The sequence below is a fragment of the Naegleria gruberi genome, assembly GCF_000004985.1.
Source record: "Naegleria gruberi genomic scaffold NAEGRscaffold_13, whole genome shotgun sequence".
Taxonomy (NCBI): Eukaryota; Heterolobosea; class Eutetramitea; order Acrasida; family Naegleriidae; genus Naegleria; species Naegleria gruberi.
In genome coordinates, this window is record NW_003163314.1 from 420113 (window position 1) to 435906 (window position 15794).

The 15794-nt window shown below is 33.6% G+C and overlaps 5 protein-coding genes across 5 annotated transcripts; 2 read left to right on the forward strand and 3 right to left on the reverse strand.

Moving 5' to 3' along the window:
• Positions 1–3004: 3004 nt before the first annotated feature.
• NAEGRDRAFT_65314 (uncharacterized protein) lies at positions 3005–3448 on the reverse strand (the record flags this gene model as incomplete). The annotated part of the gene is made up of 1 exon (XM_002679574.1): positions 3005–3448. One exon carries the CDS (start codon positions 3446–3448, stop codon positions 3005–3007), a length of 444 nt encoding a protein of 147 aa, XP_002679620.1.
• A 351-nt stretch (positions 3449–3799) lies between these two features.
• Positions 3800–4521, reverse strand: NAEGRDRAFT_65315 (uncharacterized protein; the record flags this gene model as incomplete). Its single annotated transcript, XM_002679575.1, has 3 exons — positions 3800–3928; positions 3993–4117; positions 4263–4521. 3 exons carry the CDS (start codon positions 4519–4521, stop codon positions 3800–3802), a joined length of 513 nt encoding a protein of 170 aa, XP_002679621.1.
• Positions 4522–6042: 1521 nt separating this feature from the next.
• On the reverse strand, positions 6043–10395 carry NAEGRDRAFT_65316 (uncharacterized protein; the record flags this gene model as incomplete). The annotated part of the gene is made up of 1 exon (XM_002679576.1): positions 6043–10395. The coding sequence occupies one exon, from the start codon at positions 10393–10395 to the stop codon at positions 6043–6045; it is 4353 nt and encodes a 1450-aa protein (XP_002679622.1).
• Positions 10396–10598: 203 nt separating this feature from the next.
• On the forward strand, positions 10599–13898 carry NAEGRDRAFT_79043 (serine-threonine kinase; the record flags this gene model as incomplete). The annotated part of the gene is made up of 2 exons (XM_002679464.1): positions 10599–10629; positions 10814–13898. The coding sequence occupies 2 exons, from the start codon at positions 10599–10601 to the stop codon at positions 13585–13587; spliced, it is 2805 nt and encodes a 934-aa protein (XP_002679510.1). The 3' UTR covers positions 13588–13898.
• A 382-nt stretch (positions 13899–14280) lies between these two features.
• NAEGRDRAFT_65318 (uncharacterized protein) lies at positions 14281–15753 on the forward strand (the record flags this gene model as incomplete). Its single annotated transcript, XM_002679465.1, has 1 exon — positions 14281–15753. The coding sequence occupies one exon, from the start codon at positions 14281–14283 to the stop codon at positions 15751–15753; it is 1473 nt and encodes a 490-aa protein (XP_002679511.1).
• Between the last annotated feature and the right edge of the window lie 41 nt (positions 15754–15794).

Consider the following 15794-nt stretch of genomic DNA (forward strand, 5'->3'; position numbering starts at 1 on the left):
ATCTCCAGTTCCTGCAATTGTACTAATAACTCCAGTCATTCCATCAATCTTTCTAATAATATTATTCAAATTATCTGTTATGTAAATGTTTCCACTTTTTGCTCTGACCATGCTTAGAGGAATAGCAGATGATTGATTGGCTGGAATATTATCACCAAAACCTCCAGAAATGGTTGTTAGTAAATCATCCTTAATTGAGTACTTTCTAATCTTGTTATTCGACGTGTCAGCAATATAAATTACTCCATTTCTATAGTCCAATGCCTTTGGATATTTCAATTTGGCAGATCTTCCTCGTGATGGTTCTGTTTCTTGAACATCATTGGCTCCACCAATAATCGTCTTGATTATTTTAGAATCTGCCCATCTTATTCTGCTATTGATAGTGTCAGCTATTGCGATTGGTTTTGGTAATGCACTAGCATACTGATTTTCGGATGAACTATCAGCAGTAGAAACAACAGAATATGGGTGAAAGAATTTTGCCATTAATGGATCACCATTGTCACCACTGAAACCAGCTCCGAGTTGTGAGTCACCTGCAGTTACTGAGTACATCACTGGTCCATCACCATCACTAGTAAATCTCAATCTCTTAATTCGATTATTGTAAGTATCTGCTACATAAAATGCAAAACATTTATCACATCCGTGCACATCATGAGGTGTATTATAGTATCTACTATCACTGCTTGCAACTCCCATTCCAGATATGCTAAGGATAGGGAAAATGGAAGATTCGTTCAGAGTGGCATTGAATTTGATAAATCTAATTCTGTGATTTAAACTGTCAGCAAAGAGTATACCTTGTTGTTTTACAGGAATGTTAACTATGGTCATTCCTCTTGGCTAATTAATTATCAATTGATTGGTTGGAAAAAATTGTTTCATTTCAACTTACCTCATTCAACAGAGATTGTGTTGCATCATTAGAATTTCCATTATATCCAAATTGATCTGGAATACCAGCTAGTATTGTTATTACATTGGTTTCTAGATTGATTTTTTTGATGGCATGTCTTCCAGTTTCTGAAAATATTAAATATCTCGCTCCAGTGCTCGTCACATAATAAGCAAGACCAGTTGGTTTCTTCACATTCTTAACAATTACCTTGACATTATTAGTATTATCAATGAGCTTGATATTGTTATTGTATGTGTCAGATACGAAAATACCCATATCTGTGGCAACAATTCCCTCTGGCTGATTGTAGGTGACTGAGGAGGCATTCATATAAGTGGGCATTCTTGCAGTATTGTTAGGTCTCAAAGCATTTCCCACCACCAATGATATTTGTCTTGCTTTTGAATAAATATTTTGGGAAACTCTGATAATGGCATCACTGTAAACTCCACTTTGTTCATTCAAAATGTAATATTCAATTGTGTCACCATTGACCACTCCAACACTAAGAGACATTGGTTTGGATGACAGGGAATAGTTTAAAGAAGAATCAATATAAGTGGAAGACTCCAAATTGACAAATCCAGGATTAAGAGTACGAACAGTTCGAGTTGTCAAATCATAATATCTAACTGCTCCAAAGTTTGATTCACTAATAAATAGTACCTTCTCCAATTTGTTTGTATTCTCATTTAAATGATAATCGAAAGTAAGACCAGTTGGCTGTCTCAATGGGAACTTTATCCCTTTCATCCCATCCACTCTCGGTATTTGATCGCCATTTGAAAATACTGGAGAAATCATCTTGGTTTCCAAATTGAGAATTTTGATATTTTTCGAGTCTACCATTAAAACAGACTTTCCATCTGGAGAAATTATAAAATTAGAAGAAAAAACAAAATGACAATCAAATGCTTGAGTTATTCCATCTTTGCATTCTTCTGCTGAGGAATCACTTTTTCCTGCCAGTATTTCCAGCTTTACGGATCCATCTGTATTATTGATGGTCAACCTTTTCAATAAGCTCGAAGTATCAGTGAAATAAACCATATCCAATTCGTTCATAGTATAAGCTGATAAATAAGAGGGACAACTATAATCATATTCATCATCATAAGGACAAGTGGACATTGAAACTGGCAGAAGTGGAAATTCATGCCCATACATTGTTGTAATATTACCATTCTGGAGAATCTTTCTGAACCTATTGGATCCCCTTTCTGAAATGTAAATCTCATTCTTGTCATTTAGTGAAATACTGTTAGGGGACAATAATGTTGAACTAATTGCAGGAAATTCGCTATCTAGATAAACTCCAGCACCTCCACAAATTCTATAAACAGTACCATTTTGAATCTTTCTCAGAATATTCAAATCCAGAACGATAACATTCGCCTCTTCCACAGAATTCACCACTTTCGGATAAACAACCATATCACTCAATGAAAGGAATTTGATTTCACTTGCTGGAATCACATCTGGGGCCGCAAAATTCAAATTACCTGCCAGAATTCCAGCAATATGGTCAATAATTCCTGTCTTGGTTCGAATCCTCCTAACAGAAAACAAATCCACCAAATAAATCACATCATACAAGTTTCCACTACTTTCGTCCTTTTCTGCAACCACATACAAATGATTCACAAATATAAACGTTGCATTTTTCACTGGTCCTCCATTTCCCTCAATACCTCTACCAGGAGATTCACTTCCTGTAATAAATTCCTGTTGTCCAGTTACAAAATCCAATTTAGCAATGACAACCTGATTCACGACATAATAAAACGTATTTTCATATTGAACGGAAGGAGCTAACCCAACAAGTGAAAAGGTTTTTGTTTCTAATTTTGATGGGTAATCTAATTTTCCAATAATTGATTCTGCTTGATATTTAACTTGTGATTTTAAGAATCGGATAGTTTCGTTCAAATTACACGTCGAAAAGTGAGAGAAAATCATCAGAAGGCTGATGAATAAAAACATTCGGCATAGTGAGAATCGATTCTGCCGTAAACATTGTGTTGACATTTTTTTTAAAATGTTCCTGCGGAGTTTATTGTAATGAAACTCTTTATTTCAATGTTATTGGAAAATGGAAGATTAAATGGAAAGATTATTGGAAGTTGGATGGAGTAAGTTGTGATCTATTGGAAAGATACTTGTTTGATTGGCGGAAAACAACTCCTTGATGGACGGGAGCATTATTCTAAAGGGTTTAGTTTCGTTTAGGATATTTAAAGATTGTTGTGAATGAGTGATCTTTTGTGATGTATTCATGACAGTGTATTGTTGGGTAATTGGTGTGTGATTCTTTTTGGTGACCTTTCGAATAGAAGTTGAAGGTTGTGAATTTTCTTTCGTAAAGAATAGAACAGATTCATAGCTCTGTATTGAAACTTTCTTCTTTTTAATGACGCTGAACATTGATTTGTTTGGTGTGTACACAACTCGATCAAAATTATAGTTGTGGTCACCCACCATTTTACTTTCGTTTCTATTGACTTTATTCGAAAGCTCACTGTGTTTAGTTTGTTGCTTGTCCATTTTTTCTGTGTGTGTTTATTCAAAATCCCAAGTCACCAAGAATCAATCTGAAAACACACAACAAATCTGTGGAAGAAATAAATCCATTTCCAGATGAAAAAATTTACCAAAATCTAAGAAAAATTAAAAAATACAAAATTGTAAATTGAAGACTACTTTAAAAGCCATGAAAATTGATGAGAGATTCTTTGTGAAATGATGATCTTACATCTTCGAATACAAAAAGATGGATTCGAATAAGATTATTGGAAAGTAAAAACTTTCTTGTAATGGAAAGAAATTGACCTATTTGTAAAGATAAATTCTTTATTCAAACTTTACAATAAAATTAATTGCGTTATTCGAAACTATTTATCTAACTCTGTAAACCTTAGTGAACTTCAAATAAGCAGAGTAATAACCCATATCTCTTTGACGAACTCCAGTTCTAGAATTTTCAGCAGAAACAACTTGATTTCCACCAACATAGATACCAACATGCTAAAATATTCGAAACATTATTCGAAAGAAATTAATTTTTTTGTGAAAATTCAATTCAACTTACACCTGGTCTGAACAAGATATCACCAACTTCCATTGGTTGTCCAGTAACTTCATAGATATTTCCATTTGGATAAACTCCAGTAGAAGTTGGAACTGTCTTTCCTTGAGATTTGTAAGCAGTGTAAACTATTTATCCAATAATAAATAATAAAATGGAGAATTGATGCACGATATTCATGAATTATTGATCAATAATTCATATAATTTCCATTTCCAAAAATACGAAAATTTGTTAATTTTCTAAATATGGAAAGTGTAAAAAAAAACAAACCTAAACCGGAACAATCAAAACATGGATTACCAAGTCTATTTTGTTGAGAGTAACATTTACCAACTTGTTGTTGAGCAAATCTGGCAGCATTGACAGCAGCTGGTGAAGCAGTTGAAATGGCATCTGACATTTCGTATTCCTTTTCGAAAGTACCCAAGATGGATTCGATAACGGCATCAGATGGGATAGCACTAGCAACAGCAAAAGTAACCAACAATGCGGCAACGATTGCGAGAAGAATGACCTTGGAAATTGACATTTTTTTTTAATGATTTTTTACGTAAAGTCGATTGACAGGTTGAATTTGCTGCAGAAAAAGCATGTTGAGAGATAGTTATAATCGTGTGAATTTAGAAGGTCATATAGTATTCAAAGTAATTGATTATGTTATTCGAACATTGAGGTTTACAACATTTGTAAATTTTAAAAGTACAATTTTTCACTTACAGAAACAAAATGCAATTAATCTTTTGAAAGAAGAGAATCATTACAGTATAGAATTGAATCAAGAAATTGTTGAACAACAAATTAATCAAGCTCACGTGAAAAAGTTTTTTTTTCAATTTTCTAAAAAATCGCAATTTCATCATCACATGAAAACTTGAGCTTGTGCTTGGTATTTCTTCTTCTATCAACAATAATGGTGGTGAATATAGGGAAGGGTGATGATTGTGGCGTATTGGTATAAAACTTCAACATAAGCTGTTATTGCTCATCAATAATTAATAATTAATTAATAATAATAATTATGATGATTTGGAAGGCCTCCTGCTTTATTCCTTTGTGGAAGTTTTAATCCGATTACCAATTTGCAAATCTCTGAATGTTTTAAACAACCAACAAGATTATTTACATAATGAAGAGGGATATCATGTTGTTGTTGTTGAAGGATTTATTTCTCCTGTTCATCAGCCAACAACATTTTCAACAATTAGACATGCAAGGATTGAAAAACTCCCTCAAACAGCACTAATTTCAAACTATGGTGATGAAGACTGGCCAAATTCTTGAAATCTATTTGCTGGGTGGTATTTTTGCTCCAGAGCAAAAACCACATCAACGGACCTTTCAAACTGATCTGAGGAACAACAAATAACTTTAAACTTGATTGTTCTTACTATGATGGTCATGTAGAAAAGAACAATAACAAAAAATGAGTGCAATAGCAGTTATTCGATTGATCCTTGTCATTCTCTGTCCTCCTCTCGGCTTGTTGTTCATGTATCACTTTGAAATGGATGCTGCAAGTAGACAAATATTTGATCGGAAGAATAACAAACCAATGTGGAAAGTCACTCTACTCAATGTTTTATTAACATTATTGGGATATCTGCCAGGATTTACTCATGCCTTCTTGTTATCTTCAATAACAGGTACAAGATCAATAGAGGAAAGTCAGGGAATATTCACTCAGTGTGTAATATTGTAAATAATGAACCATCATTCTTATAATTTTATTATTTAATTTTCAAGAGTTTGGATTTCAAGAATTGAAGAGGTTGATCTGATTTGGCTCCTAACAATTCAAATTTAATCTTGACATCTCCTAAATATTCATCTTCTTGATGGAGAGATTCTGGTGAAGGAATGATTTCCTTCTTGATCTTGTAATATTTAGTTCCATTTTCAATTTCAGAGAAGGGAATGAAAATAAATCCAATAACCTCAGTTGTCAACATGTCTCTATCACTGACAGAGAATAATAATCCATGCCTTTGAATAATTTCAGAAACATTTCTAGAAGAAGTGAATTAATTTCCAATAGATTCAAATTGATAACTTACAATGTAAACGTTTCATTATTCCAACGAGGATTCAAATTCTTCTTGATAGTTTTGGTCTTGTAGGTTTTCTTCTTCTTTTTGGAAGTTAATCCCTTCTCATTTTCAATATTGTAAACCTTTACAAAACCATCACAAAGTCCAGAAATGGCATCCATGACAGGTAAATTCCTTGCTTCCACAATTTGAACTTTGAGTATCTTTGGAATTGGTGCTAAGAATTTAGTCAATTCGCCACCCATTTGCTTTCGTTGCAGTATTGGATTAATATGCCAAACCTTGCTAGAGTTATCATTGGAGAAGATGGACCTGATACTACAGAGGAACAAGTGAGAATTAATCTTGGATTGATTTTCACCTGCCTTGTAAGGAATTTGAGAAGCAGGAATTGTAAATCTAAATGCCTCACTCTTAGTTTCCATGTTGTAAACCTTGATGACAGCATTAAGCTGAGACAATAATTCAATTACATCTTCAGGTGGAATTTCCTTCGAGTTAATCACAATATAAATCTTCAATAGAATGGAAAAGTGATAAACTGGAATTGGCTCAGGTAACATGAAATCCTTGTTTCTTCTGAATGACAGACGAACCATAGATGGGCTCAATGCTTGAACCTTGCTATCATCAACAGAGTCGAGCATCATGTAGCATTGAGTCTCATCATATTCTCCTTGCATTGGCCATTGTACTGATGTGGCAGTTGGCAAGGCTCTATCAATGAGAGCAGCAAACTTTGTACTGTCATCAGCAAGGTACTTTTCCACACTGCCAGATTTTGGCATTGAATTTGAGGAGCTCAGTACCTTGGTAACATCTCCCTTCCAATTATAACAAATTGCCTTCATTCTTACAATGGTATGATCGATAAGGTTTTTTGTTTTCTGGGCTTTTTTAGTTGTTCCAGCTGTGAGAGGACTCAAATCACTTCTAAATGGAACCTTTTTGGTTGTATCTTCCAATCTTACACCAAAGCAAATATATTGTGAAGGAGAAGGAATGGGAGCATGAGACAATCTTTCATTGGTCACTCTTTTATACTTGGAATCTCCCATTAGGAAGAGATCTGACAAGTAATAAACCCATGAATCATCTCTTTTAGTAACGGAGGAATGGTCTACATCTATTGGCATCCATTCACCAACGTAGGAAAGTGACCACTCTTCCTTTTGCTTTCTTTCCATTTTGAAAGCCAACAGGTGTTTGTATCCCTCAAAGTCAGCCACCTCCTTTGGGCCATTGTTTTCATGATTTGAAATCTTGAAGATATCACATAAAGGAAGAGAGAATAATGGTTTTCTTGTAACTGGATCGATAACAAAAATGTTTCGAATAGTTTCATCCTCTTCCTTTTCGGCAACAGAGTTTCTTGGTAAATCATCTTCATCCTCAAACGTGACAGTTCTGTTATCCTCCCTAACCGCATGTTCTCGGTAGGAAACAATACAAAAGACAATTCCTGCCTTTTCCACCAATCGAGGAATGATTGCCATTGGATCGATTACGCCATCCAAAATTGGGCCTTCTCTTCTCAATTCCACATGTTGTTTCTTCAAGAAATAGGCTTCCTTATCAAATGTGAATACAGTGAGTTTAACAAGCAAGTCTGAAGGTTTACAAAGATGAGGATGACTAGCTCCTTGAAATTGTAACATGATTGGGTGAGAATTTGAAAACTTGACAGGAAAATCATAAGTTGTAATCTCTTGTCCTTCCTGAACTACAGCAGATCTACAAAGGGAATCAGCTCCCTTATTGAAATGGTAGTGTCTTATGTGTCTCACAATTGTTGAAAAGCAAGTTTGTTTTGGTTTCTTCTCAACTGACATGTGCTCACCAAGGAATTTCATCACAAAGGATTGGCCAGTGGCGTGTGAAACCTTCCCCCAGATGATGCAATTACTTGGATGAGGAGGCGTTGGGAAGTTTCTAATGTTAACTTCATTGTTTGACTTGTCAATATAACTCAATCCAAACGAAGAATCAAAAAAGAGATAGCTTGAAATGTTATTCGAAGCAGTGTTGGTAAGGCCCATTCGAGGTAATTCTGAATGTTCATATCCATCTCCGATCATTGATACGAAATAAATTTCATGAATATGTTTCAAGTTTTCCAGTTTGAGGTCAAAGTAATCGAACGATGATTCGAATGAATTATTGTTTCCTACAACACCAACAGCCATGTGACTGGAAATTGTTGGCTCTCCAGAAACAGTATGGTTACTAAATCTCTTATCGTGACTCACAACATCAACAACTCCTCCAACAGAATCCATCAAGACACAGAAATGATTAGTTCTAATTGGTCTTATTCCAATAGCTCTATTCTCCTCTGTTATTCTCAACCTCAATTTTTCACTGTCCACAAATATGGAGTTGTTTGAACCTGCTGCCTTTGGAGGAGAATTACTTTTCACATCTCTAGTTTCAAGTACAATGTTATGATTCTCTCTAATTGGCTCCAAAACTTTAGGTAAATGGAAAAGACAACTATCATTTGGTAGAGGGAATGGCTGACAAGATAGGGAAGAATTATTGATAGAGCTGAGAGGATCTGCTAAATCAACCTTGTACTCTTTTTTGAGTCTGTCATAGGATAAACTGAATAATGTTGTAATGGTATTGCTCTTATTCATTAGAGAGGGTTGATTCACTTCAATATTCAAGTTATGAATGAACTTGGAGGCTGAAACACGATAGGCATTCTCTTCATGAATTTCAGACTTGGTAAATACCATATCATTCTCAAAGGAGACTTGAATATCACCTTCCAAACAGTTCAGGTCACCTTCTAAGAAGAATATCAGTTTGGTATATTCGCCAAATGGGTTATCACTAAGATAGTTACTGATTCGCTTTGATTTAGCAACATCATATTTTGTTAACATGACCTTATCGATGGTTTTTTTACAAAATTTGAAATCTTCCTTCTGTACAACCTTTTCCTCTTCATCATCAGATTGCTTTTGAACTTTCGTTGTTGACATTGTAAAGCTATTCAATAAATTATTGAAATCTGCTGCATAGCCATGGGTAAGATTTTGGAAAATTCCACTAGATTGATAATTTGTTTCATCATTGGTTTTCCAATCTCTGACTTGGATATTGAATGATTGTTTCAATTTTTCATAGGCCATGTCATCCTTCACATTTCTTGTATGCATCTCATCTACAATATTTGATAGTTTTTGATGTTTCTTTTCTGGTTGTTTGTTTTCCTCCTCATCAGCATTGGATTTTCTGTTTGTTCTCAATACAAAACCTCCAATAGTGGTCTTTCCTGATGAAGAAGTTGTTGTTGAGTTAGCTGATGTACTGTTATTGAGTGATCTCATTCCTAAATACTTTCTTTGGGAGGAATCAGATAGCAAATCATTCAATTGACATTCCAATGCAACAAGTGGTGTTTGAGTGGTTGTAAGTGCAGAGTTTGCTTTTGCAGATTTCTTTGATTTACGACCACCACTTTCTTCCACATTATTTACAACTGCTTGATCCAATTCCTCAACATTTTCCATTCCTTTAAGGTTTAGAATATTTTCAACACAAAGTAAACTCTTTGCTTGCTCCACCGTAATGATATCAACAAGTTTTCCTTCAGAATTCAAGACGAAACAACCAACAGAGAGTGGAATCTTTTCAGTTTCCTTCTTTGATGAACCAGTCTTGGAAACTTGCATAGAAAAGTATCTACCCATTCCTCCCTGCAATAAGGCATTCCTATTTCTTAACATTTCGAATGAGAATTTTACCGAGAGAGCCGATGAAGTCAAATTATATTCATCCATATCAACTATTTGATCATTATTATACGAAACTGACATTCTATTATTCGCATTCTTGGCACTATTAATCCACAAGGAAGATGATGGAATAGTCACCAAACTGGGAGAATCCTTCTTTCCAATTCTTGACAAATTTCTCTTTTTAATATTTGCAGAGTTACTAGGTTTCAATTCGTGTGGTGTTGTATCATAAACACCACTATTCGAACCATTTCCAGAACCATTCGATCTATTACTTCTAGCCGAAAGAGGAGACTTGGCCAATCTGAAACTCTTTCTATTCTGCTCACTTCCTGGTGAATTTGGAGGTGGCATTCGAATCCTCATTGAAGAGGCACCATTTGGTGATCTTGGCGAAACAGGAGGAGAACCTACACTCTGATCATCCTGCACGGCTCGAATATTTGCTGTAGAAGTTGCCTGTGTTGTATGATGATGATTATTTGTTGCTGGTGATGACTGATTGGAACTATTACTAGATCCCGAGGTTGATAAATTGTCATCCTCGTTTGTATCTTCTCGATTGTTTGGTTGTTTGTTGGAGGAGAGAGAGGCAGGTCTACTCATTGTTTTTGTTTTTTATGAAATGAATTGAATTTGCAGGAGTGAAGTTGAAATGGCGCCAAAAGTTTGATTTCATCAGACATCACGTGCTGGCACTTCAGGTGATGAAGAAAGGTGAACTGTATTCATGAATAAGGGTTAATTTAAAAAAAAATGCAACCACATCACCTCCCACACCTTGATAGATTATTATTAATTGAAAAAAAATGGCCGATCACAAAATGGTCTGCAAATTGGGTTTGTGTTTTGAGATGCGAGATTTAAAATTATTTATTAAATGTGTGATGATTACAGGCTGATAGGAAATATGTGTTGGAAGCTGTTAAACAAAATGGGTTGGCACTTGAAAATGCCGATGAATCTGGAAGCTGTTAAACAAAATGGATTGGCAATTGAATTTGCTGATTCATCATTAAAAAAGATAGAGAAATTGTATTGGAATCTGTTAAACAAAATGGATATGCATTTAAATATGCCGATGAGTTATTGAAAAAAGATGAAGAGTTTATATTGGAAGTTGTTAAACAAGATGGATTGGCAATTAAACATGCTGATTCATCATTACAAAAAGATAGAGAAATTGTATTGGAAGCTGTTAAACAAAATGTATATGCACTTAAATATGCAGATTCATCATTGAAAAAAGATAGAGAAATTATATTGAAATCTGTTAAGAAAAATGGATTGACACTTGAATTTACTGATTCATCATTGAAGAAAGATAGAGAAATTGTATCGGAAGCTGTTAAACAACATGGATTGGCAATTGAGTTTGCTGATTCATCATTTAAAAAAGATAGAGAAATTGTATTGGAAGCTGTTAAGCAAAATGTGTATGCAATTGAATTTGCTGATTCATCATTGAAGAAAGATAGACAATTTGTACTAGAAGCTGTTACGAAAAATGGATTAGTACTTGAATATGCTGATTCATCATTGAAGAAAGATAGAGAATTTGTATTAGAATCTGTTACGAAAAATGGATATGCATTTCAATATGCTGTTTCATCATTTAAAAAAGATAGAGAAATTGTATTGGAAGCTGTTAAACAAAATGGAGCAGCGCTTAAATATGCTGATGAATCAGTTAAGGGAGACAGAGAAATTGTATTGGAAGCTGTTAAACAAAATGGATTGGCATTTAAATATATTTATTCATCATTGAAAAAAAATAGAGAAATTATATTGGAAGCTGTTAAACAAAATGGATCAGCACTTAAACATGCTGATTCATTTTTGAAGAAAGATAGAGAAATTGTATCGGAAGCTGTTAAACAAAATGGATTGGCACTTCAGTTTGCTGATTCATCATTTAAAAAAGATAGAGAAATTGTATTGGAATCTGTTAAAAAAAATGGATCAGCACTTGAATATGCTGATTCATCATTTAAAAAAGATAGAGAATTTATTTATTTGCTATTTAAATTGAACAAAGAAAATGCAAGAAACTTCTCACCATCTATATCCAAAACCATTGAAGAATGCTTAAATATTCAGAGAAAGCTGTCAAGCAATATAACTGAACAATACTCCAAAATATTTATGGATGAAAAGGATTTATATTATGCTATTGAATTAACAAGTCTCTTTAATCCAACACCAAAAGGTACAATATTCAATTTCAATTCTATCTATACACCAATATTTATTGAAAAATTGATTATTTTTCAAATATTGAAACAAATGAACCATTCAGAATTGTCTAATGATATTATTGCTCTTATTGATTTACAAAGTACCAAAGCTAACTATTATTTATATTGTTTCAGATTGGACAAATTTCTTGAAGATAATCCCTGTCAATCAACAAGAATGAAAGATTTGAAGAATATTGTGGAACAAGTTGCAACAAACTTTGAAACGTCATTTTATACAAAACAGGAAATTAATGAAATTATGATTTTTGCCAACAAGTGGTTTGAAAATGAGCAAACATTTGAAAATTACAAACAAATAATTTGTAAATATAATGAGCTGAGAGGAGATTTATCAAAAGTATTCAAATCTCTTAATTATTTCTATAATTATTTCAAAAATGATTATGATTTCATTTCAGTATTAGGATATGGAGGTGAAGGTGTTGCATTCAAAGTATTTCATAAAAGTAGTAAATCATTAAGGGCTTTAAAATTGAAATATGACCCAGAGGAATCTGAAGAATCAACAAAAGAAACCATTAATTTATTGAAAAGAACAGACATTGAAGGAAAGATCAAATGTTTTGATTGTGAAATTATTCAAAATCATTTATATTCAGTGATGGAACTTGGAGAGGAATCATTATCAAATTACATTTCAAGAAATAATGAAAGTGAAATTTATAGAAATGGATTCATTATTAAGGAAAAACTAATTGAAATTCTTGATATATTTATCAAAGTATTGAACTCAGTTCAATCAATTCATGATCACAATATTTTACACAGAGATTTAGATCCTCAAAATATTGTCAAAGTTCAAGATTTATACAAAATTATTGATTTTGAAACATCAAGAGTGATCAAGACAGGTAATTCAATTACAATTGCTCGTGGAAAGTTTGCATACATGTCTCCTGAAGTTTCACATGATAATTATTCTGATGATTTATTGAAAAGTGGTAATGATGAAAAGCTTGCTCACAATGTTGGACAAATTACCATTTCATGTGATATATTTTCATTGGGATGTATTTTGTTGAAATTATTAACCAATTGTCCTTTGCAACTATGTTCAACATTTCTGAATGATTCAGATGTCTCTAAATATAATGATAATTACTTGTATTTTAGTGGACATGGAAAATATTTCTATACAGTTGTGACAACAACAGAGGGAGAAATGAAATTACATTATGCAATTGAAAAACTAATCAATGAAACAATTAATCCAGATTTAGGAGTGAATAACATATTGATTAGAAGCATTATTAGCATGATTCAAAGAGATTCATCAAAAAGATTGGATTGTTATTCTCACAAGTTAACAATTGAGAATATTTTGAAATTTTTGAAAGGAGAAATCAAAGATATCACTTTCAATATTGAAAAACAAGTTGGAGAATTGAAGAAAATATCACCATTAAGAAGTTACTCTCAACTTGTAGAGGAAAATACCAAACTATTAGAAAGAATTAAATTATTGGAAGAGAACTCTTTATTGGAACGAATTAAAATGTTGGAAGAGGAAATAATAAATCTAAAAACAGACCAATAAGTGATAAATATTAAAAAACGAAAGTAAATGCAAGAGAGTTTCCCACACATTCATACTTCTTGCTAGAGATGCTTCCAAAAAGCCCAATTTTATCCTAAACCATAAATCTGTGAAATTCTCTGAAAATTTACAAAATTTATTACATTCATTTTTCACAGATTGATTGGTGGCATGTCCAACTAGGTGTCTCTTCCTTCATTTCTTCCCCGTTACGTTGCACGGATTGAGGGGGGTTCTGGTCAACCTTACTTAAGAAAATGATCAACCAAATACTAAACAAAACCAAACACATAAACAAAATTATTCGTCCGTTGCTTGCAGATACCAAACTACAACGTAAGCTAATTTGGTGGATCTGTTGGGAGAGATTCGGCATTAGGTGTTCCATTGAAGCTATGCTGGTAGATCCTTGTAAAAGGAGAGTTGGCATGTCATCATTTTAAGGTTTAGTTTTGTTTCTTCTTGAAAATATTCGAAAGATATGAGGTGTTGTGGATCTAGGTCTGGTCATAACTTGATGTTTTTTGAGTTTGCCGCTCAATCCTAATTAAGTAGCTTGTCAGTAATCAACTTTAAAAAAAAATATCAAAAACAAAACGCGAGTTTTCGTCATCCATTTATCAATTCTGAATACTAGTAGCCTTCTTCAAAGCCTTTAATTTTTTTCCAACTACAAAATAGTCAAACTGCCAAATGCCAAGTTTCATCAAGAGATTATCGTTACGAAATTCATTTCAACAACGTCAATCCATTCACCAAGATCGTAGAAGAACGATCCGAGCCATTCCCTTCTTTCAAGATTTTAAAATTGCCATCATTGGAGATGAATGTGTTGGAAAATCGAATATTGCAATGAGATGTGCTGGAAAGGAGACGTTTGTGCCAGAACATGAACCAACGATTGAAGATGAGTATAATTGTAAGGTACAGTTTATGTTTAGGTTGCCAGCACCTTTGGTGGAAGAAATAGTTTCGAATGGTGGTGAAGGAGATTCGAATGAATTAATGAGAAGTAATCCCAAAGGTGATATTTATGGATATAAACAATTGGCACATGATTTGGAATTAATACCAATGGAATTGAGAAATTATATGAAATTGGATAATACTTTGCTATCAATTATTCAACAAAAAAGAGAAAAGGAAGAGGAAATGAAAAAAGCACTTGAGGAGAAACAAAAGAAAATGTTTAGTTTATTCAAGAAGAAATCAACAACGAGTGATTCTCCACAAAAATCTTCTCATGAGCATGCTGGAAATAATCAATCAGGAGAGGATGGAGATTTTGGAAGAGTAATCACTGAGGAAGAGGACATTGATGATTATGTGGATGAATTACTTTCGGATGTGGTTTATAATTTCGAGCAGGACATTATTTGTAGAGTGACCATTGTGGATACGAGTGGGAGATCGGAAGTGAGAAAGGAAGCAACTGATTTGTCTTCAGTGGATGGATACATGTTGGTTTTTGATATGAATAATAAGGCATCATTTGCCAAGATTCAGAATTATATTGATGAGTGTAAATTTGCCTACTATGAAAATCCTGCAAGGAAACATTCGGATGCAGCTGCTTCACACAGTTCGAGTAGTGCTCGATTGTCCTCTGCAAGTAATAATAGTTCAGCAACAATGAATTCAACCTCCTCAGCAAGTGCTGCCTCTTCCAATGTAAATAGTTCTAAACCATCGACAATTGATAATCCTCCAATGGTCCTTATAATGAGTAAATGCGATCAGAAACCATCAGCCCTCAAGACCATTAATGCAGAGTATGGCTATGCTCTTGGAGATACTCATCATTTTCCATTCTTTGTCACTAGTGCATGTGAAAATTTGAATATCCAAGAAGCATTAGAAGGTCTCCTGAGTGAAATTATCAAGAAGAACATTGAGGAAGGAGTTTACGAAACTCAAAACAAATCAATGCCAACACCACTACCATCTGCTGATGAAACTTTAAGCAAGACCAATAGTAGAAACTTTAAATTTGAGAATCAAAATATCAGTATCAGTAGCAATGCCAGTGATTACACTCCTGAATTGTTAACGTTCAGTGTTGGAAATGGAGTTGTTCCACAGAGTCCTCCTGAGAAGAAGATTGTTCGTCAGAGTGTCTCTGCAACTCTGAGAAAGTATGTCGTTCAACAATTTAAAAAGAAATAAATGAATCTCTTATAATATTCCTTTTGTAACATTGTTAGAGT